This window comes from Perna viridis, chromosome 12 (assembly GCF_037379345.1).
Source record: "Perna viridis isolate PV_CMFRI_1.1 ecotype Kerala chromosome 12, ASM3737934v1, whole genome shotgun sequence".
Taxonomy (NCBI): Eukaryota; Metazoa; Mollusca; class Bivalvia; order Mytilida; family Mytilidae; genus Perna; species Perna viridis.
The window spans coordinates 14600906-14623243 of NC_142456.1; the positions used below are offsets into that span (position 1 = coordinate 14600906).

Consider the following 22338-nt stretch of genomic DNA (forward strand, 5'->3'; position numbering starts at 1 on the left):
AGCAATATTGGACTTCGACTATGCCTCAGTCTAATATGGCTAACTTTGGACCAACAACTAAACCAATACTGAAAACCTTACGCAATAATCATATATTATTCTCATGTAAATGTATGGCAACTCTGTCCTATGTTGTGAACAGGGCTTTAAATAAACAGATACGGCTATAGTACAATCATACTACAACCCTAATGGGCTGAACCGGGTTTTGAATACGCAAAAGCCAGAAAGAGAACATGTGGAAATGTTACACTATTTCAAATGCGGTGCCCTCAGCAGAGAATAACGCAATAATCATCAATATTTCAGTAGCATGCTACACCTCAACCATTCTACAAACCTGAACCCTCAGGGACATGCCGCATTTCAACAATTCTACAAACCTGAACCCTCATGAGCATGCTACACCTCATTGGTTCTACAAACATGAACCCTCAAGAGCATGCTACACCTAATTAGTTCTAATAACCTGAACCCTCATGAGCATGCTATACCACATTAGTTTTACAAACCTGAACCCTCAGGAGCATGCTACACCACATTAGTTCTGCAAACCTGAACCCTCAGGAGCATGCTATTATTCAATTACTGTCTTGACTTGTTTGTTTGTTGGGGTTTAACGTCCGAGCAGCAATATTTCAGCTATATTCAGACGATGAACATGAAATTGATGATAAAATGAACATGAAATTATGATGAAATGAAAAAGGGATGGGACACAAGGACAATGGGGTCGACAAATTTTGATTGCCACTGGAAATTGGGAGAGGTGAGTAGGGTTGGGCAATTTAGCCTCCTGTGCCGGAGCCCTATAGTTCCTACTCCGGGAGAATTCCACAGTAGGGGTCTTTCACGTGCGAGGAACGTGGCACCTTTCCCAACACGATGCACCACTATGGTTTGCGGTCAGGTTTTCTGTATTTTAGCCTGACAACCCCAGCATGTAACACGCCAGGGGTACCCCATTCCACCACCTGGGGCACACATCCCAGTTGCTCTGTGGGCAGAGCACCCTAGCCCCCGGCTAGGGTTCTGAGCACTATTTAATCGCCTTTTACGACAAGCTTAGCACTGCTGCAGGCCTATTCTTTTCACACCCAGACCTGCACAGGGCAACTACTATGTTGAAGCCAATAAAGTAACTTATATATGGTTTGACCCTATATTACCTGAGATCATATCCTTCTGACTGCCAAATATTATCCATAACTTCCAGAAGCTGTAGCGTCAGCATATCTTGTCTTAAATCTAAAAAAAATTAACAATATTTAAGTATGGTTCTGTCTAAATCCAGGCATGGTGTGATTCATCATATCTCAAGATAATCAACAAAACTGTTCAAACACATTTTTTACATCCTAAAATCAACTCTTCCTTTGATCTACTATATATCATTTGACTGGTTATTGTGTAAAAATTCTGGCAGGATATTCCTACAGTAGAATGTATGTTGACCCAACTTTAAGTGTCTCCAGTGACTGACTTTCATTTGTATTCTTATATATTGTATACAATTTCTATGAACCCTATCGAAGGATTTCCAATCAAAAGAATTTTTTAGAATTAAGATATGCATGAATCACTTTATCCTAAACTTCTGCCGGGTTTCAAGGCAGAGCTGTACTAAAATGAAAATGTTGCACTTTCAGGCTAAAATAAACAAAAAAAATTCTGAGGTAAACAGGAGCCCCATTATCACTGCATAATAATCTGTAATTATGTTGCTACAAGACTGAAGTCATCACTACAGAAGTTTTACGGTCGTCATCATGAACTCGTTGATTGTTACGGTGTATCCATCTGCACCATGAAAACTGATTTGTTCAATTATCAGTTTTCCGTTATTCTATAATCTACCCCGGACTTGACTTTTTATGAGCAACTTGGCGAGTGTTTCTAGAAAAGCAGAGGACGCTTACTCTACTGGTGCACCTGGTCAATGCTCCCAGTTTTAAATGGAGTCTGAGTTGCTCATTCATTTTTGTTACTTTGTATGTATTATCTTAGTTACTTTATGTTGTGTTCGTCTGTTTTCCAGGTCTGGTCTTTGTCCCTCAATTACATTTTTTTCATTTCCGCCATAATCTTGGTTCCCTTGATTACTCTTTCCAACTCAGAGGGGAATATGTGCAAAGCCCGATCAAACTGTTTTATTTAAAAAATCTAGTCAAAGAGCAGAGTATAACTATTGAAATCAACCCCAAATTTGGAAAATATACTTCTAAGTCAGGTGTCAGATAAATTTCATCAATATCAATCAAAACAGTGTTTTGTATTCTGTAGGAACACATATTTTTTTTTAATCAGAAATTGATTTGGTAGGAATAATTTTTTGTGGTTTACATTGAAAAAATGACATAAATTGATGGTTAAAATTTCATTAAGTTCTACTTGTTGATAATTATCATCCGACAAATTAACAAAATTTATTCCCAAATCAGCATTTCTGCTTTTACAGTATCATTTAATTACCATTCTTTGTAAAAATCAGGCATAAAATGGTACATTATTTTTCCGAATTTGGTTTTTTATGTCTTTAATAAGTATAGTACATCTAGAAAACAACTGAAAAGCTATTAAAATTTATCCTATAGTATCTGTGACACAGATATTTTTGACAGCTTATGTAAAGAAAAAGTTAGGAAAACTGTTGCTCACTTTTTCCATAGCGTATTTCAACTAAAGGAGGAAATTCACTAACACTAGTTTCAGGCCTTCTATTTAGCCAAAGTTTCAACTTACTATTTGAAATTTTCTATTTGCCATTTTTAAAGCTAAGAAAATAATCTGAATACTAATATACAGAAAATAAAAGATGTTGTGTCATAATTTATTCAATAGGAGAGCAAAATACTCTTCTTCTACACAGTTTTCATAGAATTTTCACCAAAAAAAAAGAGAATAAGGGGTAGTTTTTTAATCCAAAAATATAGAGCACAATTATGAAACAACGTCAATGCCTGTGGTGCAAACTTCGTAAATTATTCAGTGGATACCATACTATTGAGGTTACTTCTTCATAGACAGAAACAAATATAACCCTCATTCCATAAATATCTTTATACTGATATCTTTATATTGCAAGTACAAATGAATCTGATAATATATACCTACCATCACCACACTTAAAAATCAATTCAATATTCCCGCCTTTTTCATCTTCGTTGGTCCATTCTAACCAAAATGGCTTCTTTTTAGAATCCATAACCTTGCAGGACTTATCTCTAATAAGTAAAAATTAAAGTAATAGATTCTATAAAAAAAAGCAATGTATTTATACGAAATATACACCAAACATTACAAACCAAAAAGGTGAGAAGGGGCGTATCTCTTGAATGGTAAATGTTATATACATCCTACTGTATGGTCCACAAAATTATTAAAAATTGACAAAGAATTGGTCTACACTTTTTCAAAATCTCACTGGAGGACAATACTCTCATGGCTGGACAAAGAATAAGAAAATCACCTGAACTCAGCAAAAAATATCTGTGAAAGAGTTTACATGTCACTTGAACCTTCACATGAATTTCATGTAATTTTTCAACATACAATTCATATTAAGGCCATAATAAAATATATCCTAAATTCTCATTCCTTCCTAATCCAATTTTTTCACCCTCCCCAGAAAATTTTATTAGATTTTTTTCTTAATATGGGTTAATTTCTTTTAAATTGACAGCATTTTTCACTTAAATTGATCAGAAATAAATAATAAAGTTTGCCCGCCTGCACTTGATTCCCCAAAATGTTGGATGAGAATCTAGTAATTTTTTATGATGGCCTAAGTGAATTTCATGTGAAAATCACCATAATTTCACGTCATTTTAGATGAAGCTTGATCCACCTTAATTTCACATTGTCAGAATTCACCTATGTATATATATATGTGACCGTAACTTACACTATTTTATTCAATTTATACAGCAATGAAATAGGATTATAAAGTTTACAGAAAGCTTCCTTATAGCTTCCCATCTGCATTACTTTCATCAGTGGAGAATCTTCCTTTGTAGTTTTCTTCCTCAGATTCTGAAACAAAAGATGAATTATAGTTTGTTTTTACTTTGTCTCCCCAGTTAAAGTCCAAACTATAACAAAACATTGTATACGGGGTCTTCAATTCCAGGGGCGGATCCAGGATTTGCGTTTAGGGGGGGGGGGATAAATTAAATTAAATACCTTGCAAAGCAGGGCAAAAAATATTATAGGGTGAAACTTGTGGTGAAAATTTAGGGGGGCGTACGCCCGGTACGCCAGTGCTTGGATCCGCGCCTGACTTCCTACAAAATTTTCTGCAATTTCTGTGGCAGTAATTTCTATTATATTCTAAATTCACTTGTTCAACCGAACATAAATTATTTATGTGCAAAACTCTGCTATCTACTATCCAAATCCAAGCTATGTCTCAATCACTTTTTAATAAAATAATAAAACACATTTCTGATTTCATCAGGCACGGTGACCATGTCAATTTAATATTTTAATTACATAAACAAAACATATTCAAAATAGAATTACTGTCCAGAACAGAATCTATCCACAAAACGTCCAATAAAAAAAATAGTCCTGCCCAATAAATACACTGGCATTACATAATATAAGTAAAGTGAGAGCAGAATAAAATTATACATTTTAAATGTCAAAAATGAATAAGTGGAAGTTGATCAATTTTCAACCTACAAACAAGAATTATTCTTTTCTAGATCAATTCCAGCCACAAAGTTCCATGCATTATTGATCTATGTAACGTAGGTATTCCCACAATAGTACTTGAAGCTAATACCAGACAACAACCAAAATTTCTTAGAATGTATGTTCCATCTGTATTAAGCAACAAACAAAATTTGGATTTATGTCGTTAAAATCAGAATTAGATGTAACCTTAAGTTATTAACATGCCATCTATGATATGAAAAGGGAAGGGAGTTCTCCTGATAACTACAGGACACCTACATGTACAATGTATGACTTGTGACTTAGACTGAAGTATCATCCTAGTTAGTTTAATATATTTGTTCCGGTGAATTGTATAGCCCTGTCCTACATCCACATTCCTTGACCTAATTACCTTGACCCTCCATATGACGACTCGTAATAAACAAAATTTGGAGCTAATCAATCCAATGGTAGCCAAGTTTTTTGTGATTAAAATAAAAAAAATTGGTAAAGACTCATGAAACACAAAATCAATACCAGACAGCAACCAACATCAGTTATAACATATGCCCATCTATATAAATCTACATTGGGGGCCAAGACAATCGTGGGAAAATTCAGACAGACAGACTGACAAGATGATTCCAATATAACCCCCCCAATAGAGTGGGGTATAATAAAAGATTTACTCAAGACTTACACGTTTTTAAAGGGGCATGTGATCAAAACCTGTTGTGATAAGACTTACTAGTGCTTTTTTATGTATTTCTGTAATAGTTTTAAGTTTCTGAAGGATTGTTTGCTGTTTCTCTAAGATAGCCATGTGGTCAGCATTGGCTTTCAAATATATCTCTATAATCAGACCATATTGCACAGTAACTGAAGTCTCATGGAGCTCTGACCTGCAAAAGATAGACTTGAAATAACATCAGGTCAACAACAGAGACAAAAAAGCTAACGGGAACTACAATTTGTTTCTCTATAATAGTCTTTATAAATGCATCCACCAAAAATCACTTTTGTTTATTGACAATTAAAATAAACACTTACTTGAAATGCAAGAACAGTTAATGGCCTACACTGCTGTTACAGAGAGTGGCTTGTGTAGATCCCAATTTCAACTTACTTGAGAAGCCAGAAGAGCCGATGGCCTATATTGCGGTTACAGAGAGCTCTGCGTAGTAGTAATTTGACTAGATCACAATTTAGGTAGTTCTCAAACTTCAATGCTTGTACTAGCTGGAGTAAGTATCTGTACAGTTCATCATCTCTGAATTAAAAATAATAAATATGTTTACTATATAGATAGTAGCGTTTTATCAAATGTTTCAAGTGAAGTAAATTTCAATAATTCACACTGTGAAATATATTCGATAATTTCACTCTCAGACTTCCTCCCGCCAAAACGTCACAACTTTGAAATCAATCCGACACTCACAAAATTTGAAGTTTATGTTGAAAATAGCAATGAATAACGGAGGAAATCTATATAATAAATAGGATAATCAATTGGTTATTCACTCCTTTAAATTAACTGTCCTATTAATATCAAACAGATAAGATATCTTTATTATGGTGGAAATGATCTAGTTACGATCCTGAAATGGATATCGGAACCGGTTTTATAATTCCAGTCCGATTCCTCATTTAGCTTAATCAGAAGTCTAAAACAGAGTAATGACAACTAAAATTGTGTTTCTCAATTACAAACAGATTTATCTGCTGTTTTGAGCACTTTAGGTTTACTTTAAAACGTAAGGGATAAAAGCCAGTCATTACTCACATGCGTGACTATATGTAATTTGTTTGTAATTTGTTAATGAAATTACACAAACAAGCAATTCAACATACAAATTGAATCGTCAACCAAGAATCGTGATATGTATCAGATTCTCAGAAGGTGGAATCATTACACCTAATCTTTATGCATGAAAACTGATATCAATCATAGTCATGGGGCAGACTTAACTCAAAAATATTCTGGTTAACCAAAAATTATGTTGAGTTACCATGGTTTCACAATTTTTTTTTTTTTTAAAAACATGATGGATCAGACTTGACATAACAATAAACAAAAATTATTGAAAACCAAAAATTTTGATTGAGTTATCATGAAATATCTTTTTTTTTATTTCACAAATGTTGGTGTGGACTTGACCAAACTACAAACAATTTTTTTTATCGAAGATCAAAATGAAGTTGCACACATTGTTATGCTACATATACCCCAACTCATACAGGGACAGCACCCAAAATTGCTTCCAACATATCCCCCATCTATATAAAGCAACACACCAATTTTTACCAGTCCATCAATTGGGAGCAGAGATTTTCGTGACAAAATTTTTTCTATCATTCTGAATAGCGAGAAATTACTATGTCCCACGAAAAAAGAAGATGATATCAGACAGCATCAAAACCACTTACAACACATGCCCCATATATAGAAAGCTACAGACCAAATTTGAAATGATTCCATGAATTGGGAGCTGAGATAACTGTGAGATAAATGACAGATGGACAGACGACAAGGTGATTCCACTCTTTGAGCTGCATATAAAAATTGTGCTTGAATTACCATTAAATTGGAAATTCTTTTTGTTAAACAACATATTGCTGTCGACTTGACCAACCTAGCTACAAACAAAATATTCAATAATAAGAATTTTTGTTTCAATTGACTACTAAATTAAAGTATGGATTTAAATGTTTGGTATCCTTTTCCTTAACAGTTGTGTTCATTAAATTGCTAATTTTGTGTCTGAAATGTAGGTTGCAATACTCAACAGGGAATAATGAGTATTAATACAGATTTTTTCAAGTTCAAAGCTAAAATATACTACTGGGCATAATGTCATCTTACTTACTATAATGTCATTGTACATACAGCAATGTCATTGTACTTATTGTAATGACATTGTACTTACTGTTTGTTTGTTTGTTTGTTGGGGTTTAACGTCCGAGCAGCAATATTTCAGCTAAATTCAGACGATGAACAGGAAATTGGTGATAAAATGAACATGAAATGATGAGGAAATGAAAAAGGGATGGGATACAAGGACAATGGGGTCAACAAATTTTGATTGCCACTGGAAATAGGGAGAGGTGGGTAGGATCGGGCAATTTAGCCTCCTATGGCAGAGCCCAAGCTTAGCGCTGCTGCAGGCCTATTCTTTTAACACCCGAACCTGCACGGGGCTGTACTCACTGTAATGTCTGTCATTGAACTTACTGTAATGTCTCTCATTGAACTTACTATAATGTCATTGTTTCTAATGTAATGTCATTGGAAATGAAAAAGGGATGGGACACAAGGACAATGGGGTCGACAAATTTTGTGATTGTCACTGGAAATAGGGAGAGGTGGGTAGGGTCGGGCAATTTAGCCTCCTGTGGTGGAGCCCTATGGTTCCTACTCCGGGAGAATACCACAGTAAGGTTCTTTAACGTGCGAGGAACGTGACATCTTTCCCAACACGGTGCACCACTATGGTTTGCGGTCAGGTTTTCCGTATTATAGCCTGACAACCCCAGCATGTAACACGCCAGGGGTACCCCATTCCACCACCTGGGGCACACATCCCAGTTGCTCTGTGGGCAGAGCGCCCTAGCCCCTGGCTAGAGTTCTGAGCACTATTTAGTCGCCTTTTACGACAAGCTTAGCGCTGCTGCAGGCCTATTCTTTTAACACCTGGACCTGCATGGGGCTGTACTTACTGTAATGTCTGTCATTGAACTTACTATAATGTCCTTGTTCCTAATGTAATGTCATTGTATTTACTGTAATGTCATCGTATTCACTGTAATGTTTGTCATTGTATTTACTGCAATGTCATTGTACTTACTGTAATTCATCTAACCAATCACAGGCCTTCTTTCTAACATATTTATCTGGGAATGTAAAATCTAACAAGGCTAATGCTTGGTCAGCTTGTAATGTAGGCCAGGTCTGTAGTAACGCCTGCATCTACAAAAGAAAAACATACTACAATGTAATTGCCTAAGATTCCAATCATAAATCTTTAACCTCTACTATTAACAACAAAAGTCAATATATGTTATATAAAGCAGAGTTAAAAATAGCCTGCCCGCCAGCCCAATACTGGCTAATTTTTGGCAGGGCTGGCTAATTTAAGAAACAATTTATATAGCCATATAGTAAATATATTGAAAAATTGTATTCAGGGCTGGCTAGAATTTGAGTGAGTGTCCTACCCTGATCCAAATTAATTAATGAATTTCTAAGCACAGTCATACAATCGAATAAAAAAAAATAGGGCATTAACAGAACATTAAGTGATACCCTGCCACATAATGGTGAAAAAAAAGGGATAGCAAATTGTTCAAAATGGCCTCAAATACTGACAATGGAGATACTACCTTAGACACTTCTACCTAATTATCCCAGCTTAGTGATTAGAAAGCCTACCTTAGGAACTATTACATGACTGTCCCAGCTCAGTAAATAGAGGACCTATCCTAGAAACTTCTCTGTGATTGTCCCAGCTCAGTGAATAATTGACCTACCTTAGACACTTTAATGTGATTGTCATAGCTCAGTGAATAATTGACCAACATCAGACATATCTATGTGTATGTTCAAGCTCAGTGATTGGAGTTCATATCTTTGACAGGTCTAGGTGATTGTCATAGCTCAGTGAATGGAGAACATAACTTTGACACTTTTATGTGATTGTCCCAGCTCAATGAATGGAAAACCTACCTTAGAAACTTTTAAGTGAATGTCCCACATCAGTGAATAGAGAACCTACCTCAGACACTTCCATGTGAAAGTCCAAGCTCAGTGAATGGATGATCTACCTTAGAAACTTCTATGTTATTGTCAAAGCTCAGTAAATGTAGAACCAACCAGAAGACACTTCTATGAGAATGTCCCAGCTCAGTGAATAGAGAACCTACCTTAGACATTTCTATGTGAATGTCCCAGCTCAGTGAACAGAGGATCTACCTAAGAAACTTCTAGGTGAATGTCCCAGCTCAGTGAATGGAGGATCTACCTAAGAAACTTCTATGTGAATGTCACAGCTCAGTTAATGGAGGATCTACCTAAGAAACTTCTAGGTGATTGTTCCAGCTCAATGAATGGCAAATCTACCTTTGACACTTTAAAGTGACTGTCCCAACTCAGTGAATGGAGGATTAACCTTTGACACATCTATGTGACTGTCCCAGCACAAAGAATGGAGAACTTACCATTGACACTTTTATATGATTGTCCAAGCTCACTGAATGTAGAACCAAACTTAGAAACTTTTATGTGATTATCCCAGGTCAGTGAATGCAGGACCTGCCTTAGACACTTTTATGTGGTTGTCCTAGATGAACTCAGTGAATGGAGGATCTACCTTTGACACTTAAGTGAATGTCCTAGCTAAGTGAATGGAGGATCTACCTTAGAAACTTCTATGTGATTACCCCAGCTCAGTAAATGCAGGACCTGCCTTAGACACTTTTATGTGGTTGTCCCAGATGAGCTTAGTGAATGGAGGATCTACATTTGACACTTCTAGGTGAATGTCCTAGCTCAGTGAATGGAGGATCTATCTTAGAAACTTCTATGTGATTATCCCAGCTCAGTGAATGCAGGACCTGCCTTAGACACTTTTATGTGGTTGTCCCAGATGAGCTCAGTGAATGGAGGATCTACCTTTGATACTTCTAGGTGAATGTCCAAGCTAAGTGAATGGAGGATCTACCTTAGAAACTTCTATGTGATTATCCCAGCTCAGTGAATGCAGGACCTGCCTTAGACACTTTTATGTGGTTGTCCTAGATGAGCTCAGTGAATGGAGGATCTACCTTAGAAACTTCTATGTGATTGTCCTAGCTGAGTAAATGGAGAATCTACCTTTGACACTTTCATGTGACTGTTCTATCTCAATGAATGGAGAACCCACCACTGACACTTTTATATGAATGTCCCAGCTTAGTGAATGTTGAACCTACCTTAGACACTTCTATGTGATTGTCCCAGCTCAGTGAATGTAGAACAACCTGTAAGGAATGAGGGTAGTCATGGACCTTTTCACGGATATCATACCGCATCCACCAGACCAACTGCTTTGTCTGTTCATCCATCTGTTGTATTACTATATACTGATTGGTTGACAAGATTGATTCCAGTTGTTGTTTATGTGTCTTACTTGGTCGCCATGTCTACAAGGAGAAAAACATAGTTTAATTAAGATGGACGGCAAAAATTGAAAAACCTTTTAGTTTGTTCCCAATTTAAAGGTGAAACTGTTTAATAAATTTTTGTTTGTTTTTTACATATACATGTACATGATGTATAAAAAAACGAATTAGCTTGTATCCTATCTTAAAAATTTCTGAAACCAATCGTTTCAAATGCAATGATATTCATGAAATATTATCAATTTACATGTGAATGAAATTAACAATATACCTCTAGATGTGCTTTGGTTTTTTTGTGAAAACTAGCATTATTCATACAGTTAAATTAATTTAAAAGACAAAATTTTATGATATAACAAGGTTTGACAAATTCTTATTAAGCATTGTTAGTCGTATGTGTGTAGTCCTACTTTAGCAAAAGGGGAAAATATTGTTCACATGTATTGTGGATACTAGTGAGATAATTAATTGGTAAGAGTGAAAAACTACAGCATAATCATGAGTGCCAACGGACACCTAGATTTAACCAGTGTGCGAAACTTGTTCCGAGCACAAATTAAATCTTCAAGTGTTCTTGGCACAGGTAAGCATATTTTGGTTATTCACGATAAGCAATCCGTTATACATTGTACTATTTGTTATATAAATGCTCTCCATAATTTATTGCTATTTTCAACATAAATTTAAAATTTACTGATCAGTGGATAGATATTTGTGTTAGAATGTTATGATGTTAGCCCCTGAGCGAAATTATTTCACATATGAATTATTGAAATACACTATGAAGGGAACACTAGATCACTGCAAGCTAAATAATAAAGATCAGTTTATAAGATTATAACCAATACCATAATGATCAGCATTTTAAAAACAGAGAAAAATAATTGAGCACTTTCTAAAATTAACTCTCTTGATTAAACAGAGGAATTGTACATGCATAAACAAAATCTATTTCCAAATATACTGAACTGACAAAAGAAAACAAGAACAAACTTCTTTGTTCCCCTACCTTAGGCTAAAATAAAAAAATATCTCATCCCCTCCCGACCGAATTCTTTCACCCTTCTCGGAAAAAAATCATTTTTGATTTTATTCCTCAAGTTAGGTCAATTTCTTTCAAACTGACAAATTTTTCACTTAAATTGATAACAAATAAAAAATAAAATTCACCCGCCCGTCCCTAATTCAAACAAATTTTGGATGAGAATCTAGGAATTTTTTTTTATGATGGCCTTAAGTGTACATTGTGACCATTTTCTTGCCAAATGAACTAACACAAAGTATACACAGCTCCCTCATTACCCTCTCTTGCAATAAAAAATGCAGAAAAAAAACCATTGAAAAGAAAAAAAAAATTGTTTTTACTGCCTTGTTCCCTCATTGATTTTCATGAAAATAGGCCAGTAGTGAGAACTTAAGTACTAGACTGTGTAAGAATCAGGCAAAATGTGTATTAACCAAGTATTTTCACCTCATGATCTCCAGAAATATCCATCAAAGTGTTTGTAAAGTTTGCCTTTTTAAGATATTGATAGGTCAAATTTAGTTGAAATACACTAAGAAAAAATGGTGGGGAAAATTTGTCCACACTTTTTCCCTATGAAAGTTGCAAAAATATCAGTCACAAATGCTTCATGATATATTTAAATAGCTTTTAAGTTGTTTTCTTGATGTACAAAAAAAAAACTGATGTATCACCCATCTTTCTTACACAGAATGGTACTTAAATGGCTTATAATTACTGATACATACAGTAGAACCTGGCTGTCCAGGCTTTTCAATGCATTCTCCAGCATGCTTCAAAACCTGATAAATACAGACATGCATAGCTAGCTACAGTACCACATAATGTGATGTATGAATAAGTGTAGCTAAGGCCAAATATATAATAGTCATGTTTCCTGCTAACAGCAAGAAAAAAATAGGGTAGGAAGGTTGGGAATTAAGTTTACAAAAAACATTTTACATTTCATGAACAGAGAAACAACCTAGACTTAAATCAGCCAAAACAGCAATAGGATGTTAAGGGTAGGTAGGGTAGCAGGAAAATACATTTTATCTATATTTTTGGCCTAATGTGAAACGTTGGAACTACCATCCATAGGCTCATCAAGAACTGCATATAAAACAGAATGGAATAATTTATGATGTTATTTTTAAAATTGGTTGTATAATAAAGTAAATTTGAGGAATATTTCACAGGATATATACTCTTAGTCATGTCCTTGTGTTTTGTTTTTCACAATGGTCTTTCTCATACACCAAACACCAAAGACCCAGTTCCATTTCCCTCAGGTATAAAACCTCTCTTTACAATGTTCTTGATAATAACCTTTGGAGTTGGGCGATCCAAGTTAGAAATTAAAAATGCAGATTGTTCACTGTAAATTCAGAGACAACTTCGTTGTTAACATCATACTGAAAGACATATCAAATCTTCCTTGATAAATTTTCAGAAACTATATCATCCCCTCCTTCCCCAAGCAGGCTTACCAAAAACCTTGAATTTGTATTCAAGTCTTCTGAATTTACAGTTTAGAATGTGAATATAATGAATTATATACATAACATCCAACTCATGCTTTAAGAATAAGTAAACCATGAAATCTGGGACTAAATATGTTTCAGTCTTAACCACGATGAATTACAATGTACAATGTAGAGCCAGATGAACAAGATTTCTCCTATAGATACATGTATATAAATCCAGGTACACCCAAGATTTCAAATTCCATTGAATTATTTCTAAGAAATAGAGAAAACAGTTCCATTTAAAGACAATGGAGTTTAAACTGTAGAAGCCAAATATCATTTTTTTCTTTGAAAAGGAAATTCATAACTTGTCAAAAATTCTCACTTTTCAAAATGAGTTTGGACTAAATATCAAATTAAATTGGATTGTCTGTCACTAATCTCTATCACAAAAGGTACCTCTATCATTGAATTTCGTAGAAAAGTCACAGTTTTTTCTCATCATTTTTTAGATTTAGTATAAACAAACCATTCAGATGTATTTGAACTTCAAAAATGATATATTACAAATGTAATAAAATAAATATTGGCATGTATCTTTATTCTAAATGGCAGTTGCAATGTAAAATAACAAGTCTAAGCATCATACATGTACACATGACTCCAAATAAATAATGATAATAAGAATCATATTGATAAAATTGAAAGGATTTGAATGGTTTACTTAAATAAGGCATTGATGCTCCAAGAAATAAGAAATGGGAAATAATAAGACAGTGTTCTAGCCAGGTAAAATAGAAATAAAACTAATTACTTCCACAAGTCAAATTTGTCAAATTTATCCTAAAAACCCACAATTTTGTTTTACATAAAAATACATTTTTCAAAATATACCAAACGTGTAATGTGTGCCCTATAAGTCCTGTGTATAGAATACTGAGAAATGCAAAATTGCTCCCTTTTTTTCAATAATTCTGTTCTCCACAGCTGTACTTTCATTTGTCGCAGGAATAATGTGTGACTTTCTATTTAGTAGTATTTATTTCCCATTCCTTCTACTTTAGAACAACTCAACGCAACTACAAATAATTGTTAATTAGCTACTGATACATTGTAACTGTGTTAGCACTGTAATTTTAGTTTCTTCAAATGTAGTTTGATAGTTTTCAGAAAAGATTTACATGTAACAGCCTTGAAAAAATTGATCCTGATAGTTTATAATTAGAGCTTTTTACTATGAGTATATTTCCAGTCTACTATATTTTAATAAGACAATTTTTACTGTTAGAAAATATGCCATTGTTTTTATTTTATATTGGATACAAAATTTTCCTATTATGCCATCATACCACACCCCTTTTAACCGGACTACTTTTACCAATGAAATATTCCTGTCTGAAAAAAGGCATGTGTATTTGAATAAATTAATACTGATTTACCATAGTTTTTGCTAAAATATTAAATTATACACAGGCAAATATTTTTCACGTGAAATTCATATTAATTGAGCTTCACATGAAATTCAAGTGAAATTCACATGAAATTAACATGATTTTCATGTCAAATTCACTAACACCAATTTAATGTGAACATTTCATGTGAATTTCACATGAAGGCTCCATTCATCCGAATTTCACGTGAACTCTGTCACTTAGTTTATTTGCTCAATTCAGGTGAAAATCATGTGAAATTTGTGTGAAAATCATGTGAAATAATTTTGCCTGTGTAAAGAATATAACTAACATCTGAATATATTATCTTGTATAAAGAACTTAGGTTCAATCTACACGTAAAATAAACCACTTCACTGCTTATTCTGCGTAAAGTTCTTCATACAATATAATATATTCAGATATTAGCTACATTCTTTAAGTAAACAAACTTAAATTTTTGTTCTTTTTCAGAGCAAACGTTCACAACAATTCTTGATTTTTTAAGATTAAATTTGCTTTCACAATAACCTGAATTTTGTTAATCCTTGCAAAAATAACAAGAACTGCTAAATTTTTTTACTCTCTGGGTACATTCAGTTTATAGACAAAATTTGCTGGAATAATATCAAATTTGAGGGTCAGGGCCTGGTTTTATAAAAAGAAATCTACATTTGAGAATTCTCTCAAATCCTTCCTCAATTTAAAATAAATTTGACCAATCAGATGGTTTAAAAATAGAAAACTTGTAAAAATTTCAACTTGTGAATTCATTTTACAGAACTGGGCCCAGGACTTGAGCGCTGAAAACAGAAAACTTACAAAGATAAATCAGTTCACTGTTGCAATGCTAACACAGTTATATTGAGAATGTTGTTAGATGCTTCATCATGTAGCTATATTATCTGGTGCTGGACTTCACTGCAAAACTTAAAAGAAAAGTCATGCTGTCCCATGCAAAAAAAAAAATTGTGGCATCTGCTAACTTACAGGAGACCCACATTGGCCTGGCTCTTCCATGTGGTCACTGGCACATTGTAAAACCTGGTGAGGACAATCAGCAACAAAATGTTTATTAATTACATAACATTAAGAAATGTAACAAGGGGCAACATACAAAACAACGGCAACAACCATGGGATATAAATTAATATTATTTTGTGAATTGGGGTGAAATTCAATTTTTTTTGTAATTTATTTAATCGTTTTATCCTTTGCTACATACGTACCTGCTCATTTCACATAAATGCAGTGATTTAGCTAGCACTCGTCATTTTTGCCATTTACAAAAAGATTTCATAAATGACGGAATTTTTTGGATTCTTTTCGTCACTTAAAATAAAAATGTTGTTAAAGACTGTCAATAAAAAATTACATAATTTCACCAGGCCGTACGATCTTTAATGAAGTGTGAAGTAAAGCAAATGAATCCTTATCATCTACAAATCAAAAAAAGGTCCCTTGATCACATTTTACCTTGACACATAGTAACCAGAAGACATGTTGGATGCCACTACCGATAGCATCAATTAACTTTAACAGTAAATACATAGGGTAAGTTATAATGAGTGATCAAGATAAAACCTGCATTTAACAAAAAACCTAGCATTAAAGATCTGTAAACCATACTTCATAGAGAGGTTGCTCTTTGAAACAGGTGTACAGCATATCAAAATTTGCAGTATTATTAAATATGATTGGTATTTTTGAATTTCATATCATTATAATGGAAGGTTTGCTAGTACTGATGATGAATACTTACAGGATGGATGAACATACAGGTACCAATATGTTAAACATACATGTATGTTCTAACAACAATGAAACTTTATATCCTTTGATACTTAAAAGAAAAGTCACGAAATTTACAAGTGTAAAGATTAAATATCAATCAGTTTATCAAAAATAATTGATATAAAATGAGCTGCTAAAACATCAAGTGTGGCAGTAAGGTTTTGTCAGTACCAATTCTTCATAGGTTCTCTCATTATGACTTGAAATTATCTACTACAATTGGGAAATGGATGGTCTTTTTTTAAATATGCACTCATTATAACAGTATAAATGAACAATAAACTTACCTTTTCTATAGATGGGAAATAGATCGACTTTTTACAATTGAAATCTGGTACAGTAAACTCTATCAAAGAACAGTCTCCCTGAGGATTGTTGGCAACAGTTCCTATAAAATAATAAAATTTGAATGTCAGTCTGTAAAATGTATTTATTGCTATATGTCCCAATCCAGGATGCTATTTTAATTAATACAGTGTTCTATCTAAAAAAAATTATAGGAGGTCATCATGGCCCAAGTAACTTGACCCCCTCTGGGTCACTACTAAACTAAAGGGTAAATAAAAAATAAAATTTATCTACAATAACCTATTTCAGAAAAGGTGTCTACAAAAACAGATTGGTGGCAGTTATAGATGACATAAGTGGTGGTAATAAATAACTAGATAACAAACAGAGATTTGAAGAAAAAAAATGATGTTCTGAAATTGAAACACTCAGCAGGTTTTGTTTATTTTTGAACAGAAATCCACAATTATCTTCCTGCAGCAACTTTTTAAACTTGGCAATTGAGAGTCATTGAAATTTTAAGTTTGCACATTGCTGTCACATGCAATTGTGTCTAACAATGACCAATGACTATCAAATATGAATTCACAAACATCTGATGAAAACAAGTTCTTTTTCTTTTGCAACAATACTCAAAGTGTCTGATTTACTTTGAAGCCAGGATAACAGAAAAGGAGATTTCTTCAAGTGCAATATTGATTCAGACTATGGACTTTCCAAAAAAATCAAATGCATTACATCTTCTGGGATTCATAAAATGGATGATCTCAAAAGGAGAAAGAAGAAAACTCAATGTGCCCAATTCTGCCCAGGTTACATTTCTATTGTGCCAGAATGACACAAATTGAAGGAATCCCACAACAGTATGTTCTATATTGAACACTGATAATGATTTCAGAAAAAGTGTGACAAAGAACAAGATCTACCCACCATTCTATATTTTCAAGCTTGTTTTCTGAAGCCAAAAAAATCGGAAGGCAATGAAAAACAAAACAGAACTGAGAATGGACATTGTACCAAGAAAGTCTAATTTTGATATATGTGGAAAGACAGACAAACAGAGGGACAGACAGACTGATTTATAAAGATGACACTTTATACATGAATTTCTGAAGGGATCAAAAGAATAATTTCATACAATTCAACTTTGCATTTCTTCATTTTTAAGATGTTTGAGTAAATTAATTATGACATAATGCAATTGATTTTACTACATGCTAGACTATAACACTCCTAAGAATTCTACGGTAGCAACAAATATATTTTTTAAACAGTAAAGCCAATATAATGTAAACATAAACTGAACAAACCTTTTCATCCGTTAAAATATCATTTTGCTAAGATATACTATCTAATTATAACCTTAATGACTTACCAATGGGATAGCAGCTAGATTCATCCAGCTGAAGTAGTTCAGATCTAGGCCACATAGGCAACCTAATCTTGCCTTTCTGGAGATTAGATTTGTAATCAAATATTGGAATATTTGCCCAGGCTAATAAAACATCATCCTAAAATAAATCATTATATTTATCAGTGGAATCTGACAGCATTTCAGACATTATAATTCACAATGAATATGGCATTATTTGCAGAAAAAATTCATAGGATTATTGAAAATTGATCAAAGCAAACACCTCTGTGTTCTCTACAAAGAAAATTGTCATCCCATCTATTTTTCCTGCATTCTTACCCTTCCTTTCTTCGTGTGCAAACCAAAGCACAAACGAGCCATTTGGGGGAGATCTTGTACTTTGAGATCGAAGTTGATGATATCATTAAAACTACATAGTCCATCCAATGTTACATGCACATCTTTGGTTGGAACAATACTGCAAAGTGGTTCTGGTCCATGAAACACACCTACACATAGTGAGACCTGAAAACAAAAACAAATTTACTCTAAACTGTACAGTTTCAACATAGACAGTCCATGAAAGAACTACTGTGAAAGTACTTTAATTTGTGGATACCAATTTTCATGGAACAGGGAAGAAACACAAATTTGTGGATTCTTGAATTCCTGGTTTTGAAGTTTTCAGTATACACATCAATGGGAATCTACTATTTGTTGAGAACCTAATTTGATGGTATGACCTACCCACAAAAACCACGAAAATTGGTACCTGACGAACAATAGTACTTTCACAGTAATACGTAATACCACTTGCAGAAGCAGGTGTAAAGCCTAAGCCCATAACCATATTTTTTACAAAACCTGTCAAAATTACATCATTAACAATATTTACATCCTCATATAGTAATCACGAAGTTGCTTGTAATGTTGTGCTAGTTATAACCAACTCATACAAGAAGTTGATCACCAAAATGTGTGCCTCCTATATATTAAGCCAGAAGTAAATTTAGCCCAGGAGGGGAATAGCAAAAAAAGTAATTGAGTAAAATTATAAACTACCTGACTACCGTTGGTGCCAAACCCTGATGTATGATGTATAAAGCCACAAGCAAATTTAGCCCAGGTGGGGAATAGCAAAAAAGTAATTGAGTAAAACTATAAACAAGCTTGCAATCAGCAATCTCCTTGGTAACCATTGATCAGAAACCTAGTGTTGTCACAATTGTTTATCAGAAATCCCACCTTTCCATTGCCTATTCTATTTGCCTTTGCAGTTTCACAGAATCTTCCAGCTTTGAAGACCACATTGAGGTGTTTGCAAGGTTGTTTAAATTTTCTTGAAATTAATACACTGTTCTTTTGTTTGATGTATTTAATTCAAGTTAATAATATATTTATAAAATAAATTCTATGATTTTGGTTTCTTTAAATTTCTTGATCAACAAAAACTAAAATTATGCATATTGAGTCAATTACACACTCTCCATGCAGTATGATAGTGTGATAGTTCACCCTTTCTTCTAGCCAAAAAGTCAGGGCTAATAGATTTTCAAATTAAGTGGCCAACTGGCTACTGTCTTAAAAAAATTAATTTTAATCCTTCAGGGTATTAAAAAAAAGGTACATGAAAACCAATGAGTTATATACATGTAGATGGATGCTTTAACAGTATTGTTAAACAGCAAGCTGAAATGACTAAACTTGTATCCATTTCTTTTATTTAAGAAAAAGCAATAAGAAAAATTTTGTCTATTGAAAAATTACATAAATTTTCCATGTGCATATTGTTTATAGCACGAAATGCAACAAACAAAAAATATGCACATGGAAAATTTATGTTATTTTTCAATAGACAAAATTTTTATCATAGCCAATTCTTATAATTGTTATAAATTAATTTTAAAACATATTTTTATCTTTAAACATGAGAAAAGTAGCTCTGAATTAAACTGAATAGGGGCGTGTCGATATTTTTTCATCCATTGAGATATAACAAAATTATTTTAACCAATCTGATTACAGTATTTATCTAAAATTAATTTATTCAAACTTGAAAATTGTCAAAAGGTCAACTAGCAGGCCATTATGGTATAATAAAATACCATGCAAAAACAACAATCGTAAGAATAGTGAGAAAATGTCTGAAAGGTGTTATCTTACTTATTTTAACTAAGTCAACTGCATCATGAAATACAATTAATTCATAACAAAGAAGAAAAGGAGTTCCTTACTTCATTTGTATTTAGCTGTATTTTTACCTTTTAAATGTGGCTATTTTTTACTTGTTTTCAGTGATCTGTCTACCTAGACACCCAGCATTATTCTTAGGTTGATATGTTTATTTATGTCGAAGAATAAAAATTAGGAAAACAATATGAATTAAAATGGAGAGTTCTCCATCAAGATATTCACATACATTGTACAAAATATGGCCAAAATGACTGAGTGTTTTTACACCATGTGAAAGAAAAATAAAATGGATGAGAAGAAATACACAATATACCTTCAAATGATGGATATATATCTAATTTAAGTAGTTCTCCATCAAGATATGCATGTACTTTGTACAAAATATGATCAGAGAGTTTTTACACCATGTGAAAGGAAAATAAAATGGATGAGAAAAAATACACAATATACCTTCAAATGATGGATATATATCTAATTTAAGAAGTTCTCCATCAAGATATGCATGTACTTTGTACAAAATATGGCCAAAATGAGTGAGTGTTTTTACACCATGTGAAAGGAAAATAAAATGGGTGAAAAGACGAATTCAAAAGATGGATATATATCTAACGTAAGATTTCACTTACATAATCCCTACAACCCTCAGGGACACTTATATTACAAGCTGTATGTATGGTAATATGGAAGTTCTGATGAATGTCCCAGACACAACTTCCTGTTTTCTTCTCATGACGTGTATTCCTTCTCTCACGATCTGACATCTCTAAAGATGGTCGACCTCTCTGCTGTGGTACTTCACGTTCTTCTGCATCAAAGAACATATAACAATAAATCAGTAATTCTAAAGATACCATCAGTCTCATTTACAACAACATTTCAACTTCTTTCATGAATTCAACAAGTCACACATCACATAAACCAAATGTTTCTTAATTGTGCATTACACTGCAAAGTTTGAGAAAGAAAATTTACAAAAAAGATATTTTATTATCGGTACTTTGTCTTCAATGTTTTTTGCACAAATGGGCTTGAATAAAAGTACTTGAAATCCCTGTTTACCTTTTCTCTTAACTAGCAACATGAAGGCTAGTTATTCCAAGGATAAATTTACGAGGTCAACAAAGTAGAAATTGACAAAATTGGAAGTAAATATACAGTAAAACAAGAGGCTCTTAAAAAGCCTGAATCACTCATCTGGCAAACCATGCCTTATAAACTAAGTAAGTAAAGGTACATGTACATGTATCATGTTTTGTTACCATGTTGACCAAAAATTAATTAAAAAAAAGAGCATACATTGATGAAAGCCGTAAGTTCAACTGAGTACATAAAGCACTGTAAAATGTTGGAAATGCCTTCAGATTTTTTATAACCTCTGGAAAAAATTTGGACAAAGGTCCCCCCTATACCCCATTATACCATCGGGTCAGTGGGGGGGGGGTGGGCAATTACCCCACTATACATTTACTAAGAACATGAAATGAAATGATATCATGGCTATACAGCATTTTCATCATCACCATTCAAATTAGGACACATGTATATAAACCAATTATTGTTGAAATCAAAGCAAGTATAAACATTAACAGGAAAATGACAGCCAAAATTTTCATAATCATGATTTAACTTAAAAACCAAAAATCATTTGAGATTCAAATGACCAAAAAATGGAAGCCTAAAAAACAATTTCAATACTGCCAGTCAACTCAGAATATCATGTTTATCTTATGAATAGCTTTCATCTTATTCATCATTCTTCTATAGTTGAGGCAACAGACAAAGACAGATGGTGGGTGCAAAGTGATGATGATAACTCACACAGCCTTCTGGCCAGATGAGCAAAAATGCTAACGATGACAGACGATGATGGATGCAAAGTGCTGACAATAGCTCACACAGCCTTTAGGCCTGATGAGCTGAACAGGAATCCTAACGGTAAAATCTGGATGATAAATAGCGAAAAAAAATCATCCCTGTTATTCCCACATGTAA

At 33.5% G+C, this 22338-nt stretch overlaps 1 protein-coding gene across 5 annotated transcripts in view; it reads right to left on the reverse strand.

Moving 5' to 3' along the window:
• The window catches only part of LOC148601326 (phosphatidylinositol 4,5-bisphosphate 3-kinase catalytic subunit delta isoform-like), a 55098-nt gene that overhangs the window by 11248 nt on the left and 21512 nt on the right, over positions 1–22338 (reverse strand). For 3 of the 5 annotated variants that reach the window (XM_088554199.1, XM_088554200.1, XM_088554201.1), the window contains exons 9-20: positions 20973–21151; positions 18493–18678; positions 18175–18310; positions 16799–16899; positions 15708–15761; positions 10627–10836; positions 8505–8626; positions 5786–5929; positions 5408–5561; positions 3905–4032; positions 3115–3224; positions 1170–1248 (exon numbers count right to left, since the gene is read on the reverse strand). In XM_088554199.1, the coding sequence (XP_088410325.1) occupies positions 1170–1248; positions 3115–3224; positions 3905–4032; positions 5408–5561; positions 5786–5929; positions 8505–8626; positions 10627–10836; positions 15708–15761; positions 16799–16899; positions 18175–18310; positions 18493–18678; positions 20973–21151 (1603 nt within the window). Of the gene's footprint in view, positions 1–1169; positions 1249–3114; positions 3225–3904; positions 4033–5407; positions 5562–5785; positions 5930–8504; positions 8627–10626; positions 10837–12567; positions 12622–15707; positions 15762–16798; positions 16900–18174; positions 18311–18492; positions 18679–20972; positions 21152–22338 lie in introns of all 5 variants that reach the window. The other 2 variants (XM_088554203.1, XM_088554202.1) reach the window with 2 other exon arrangements.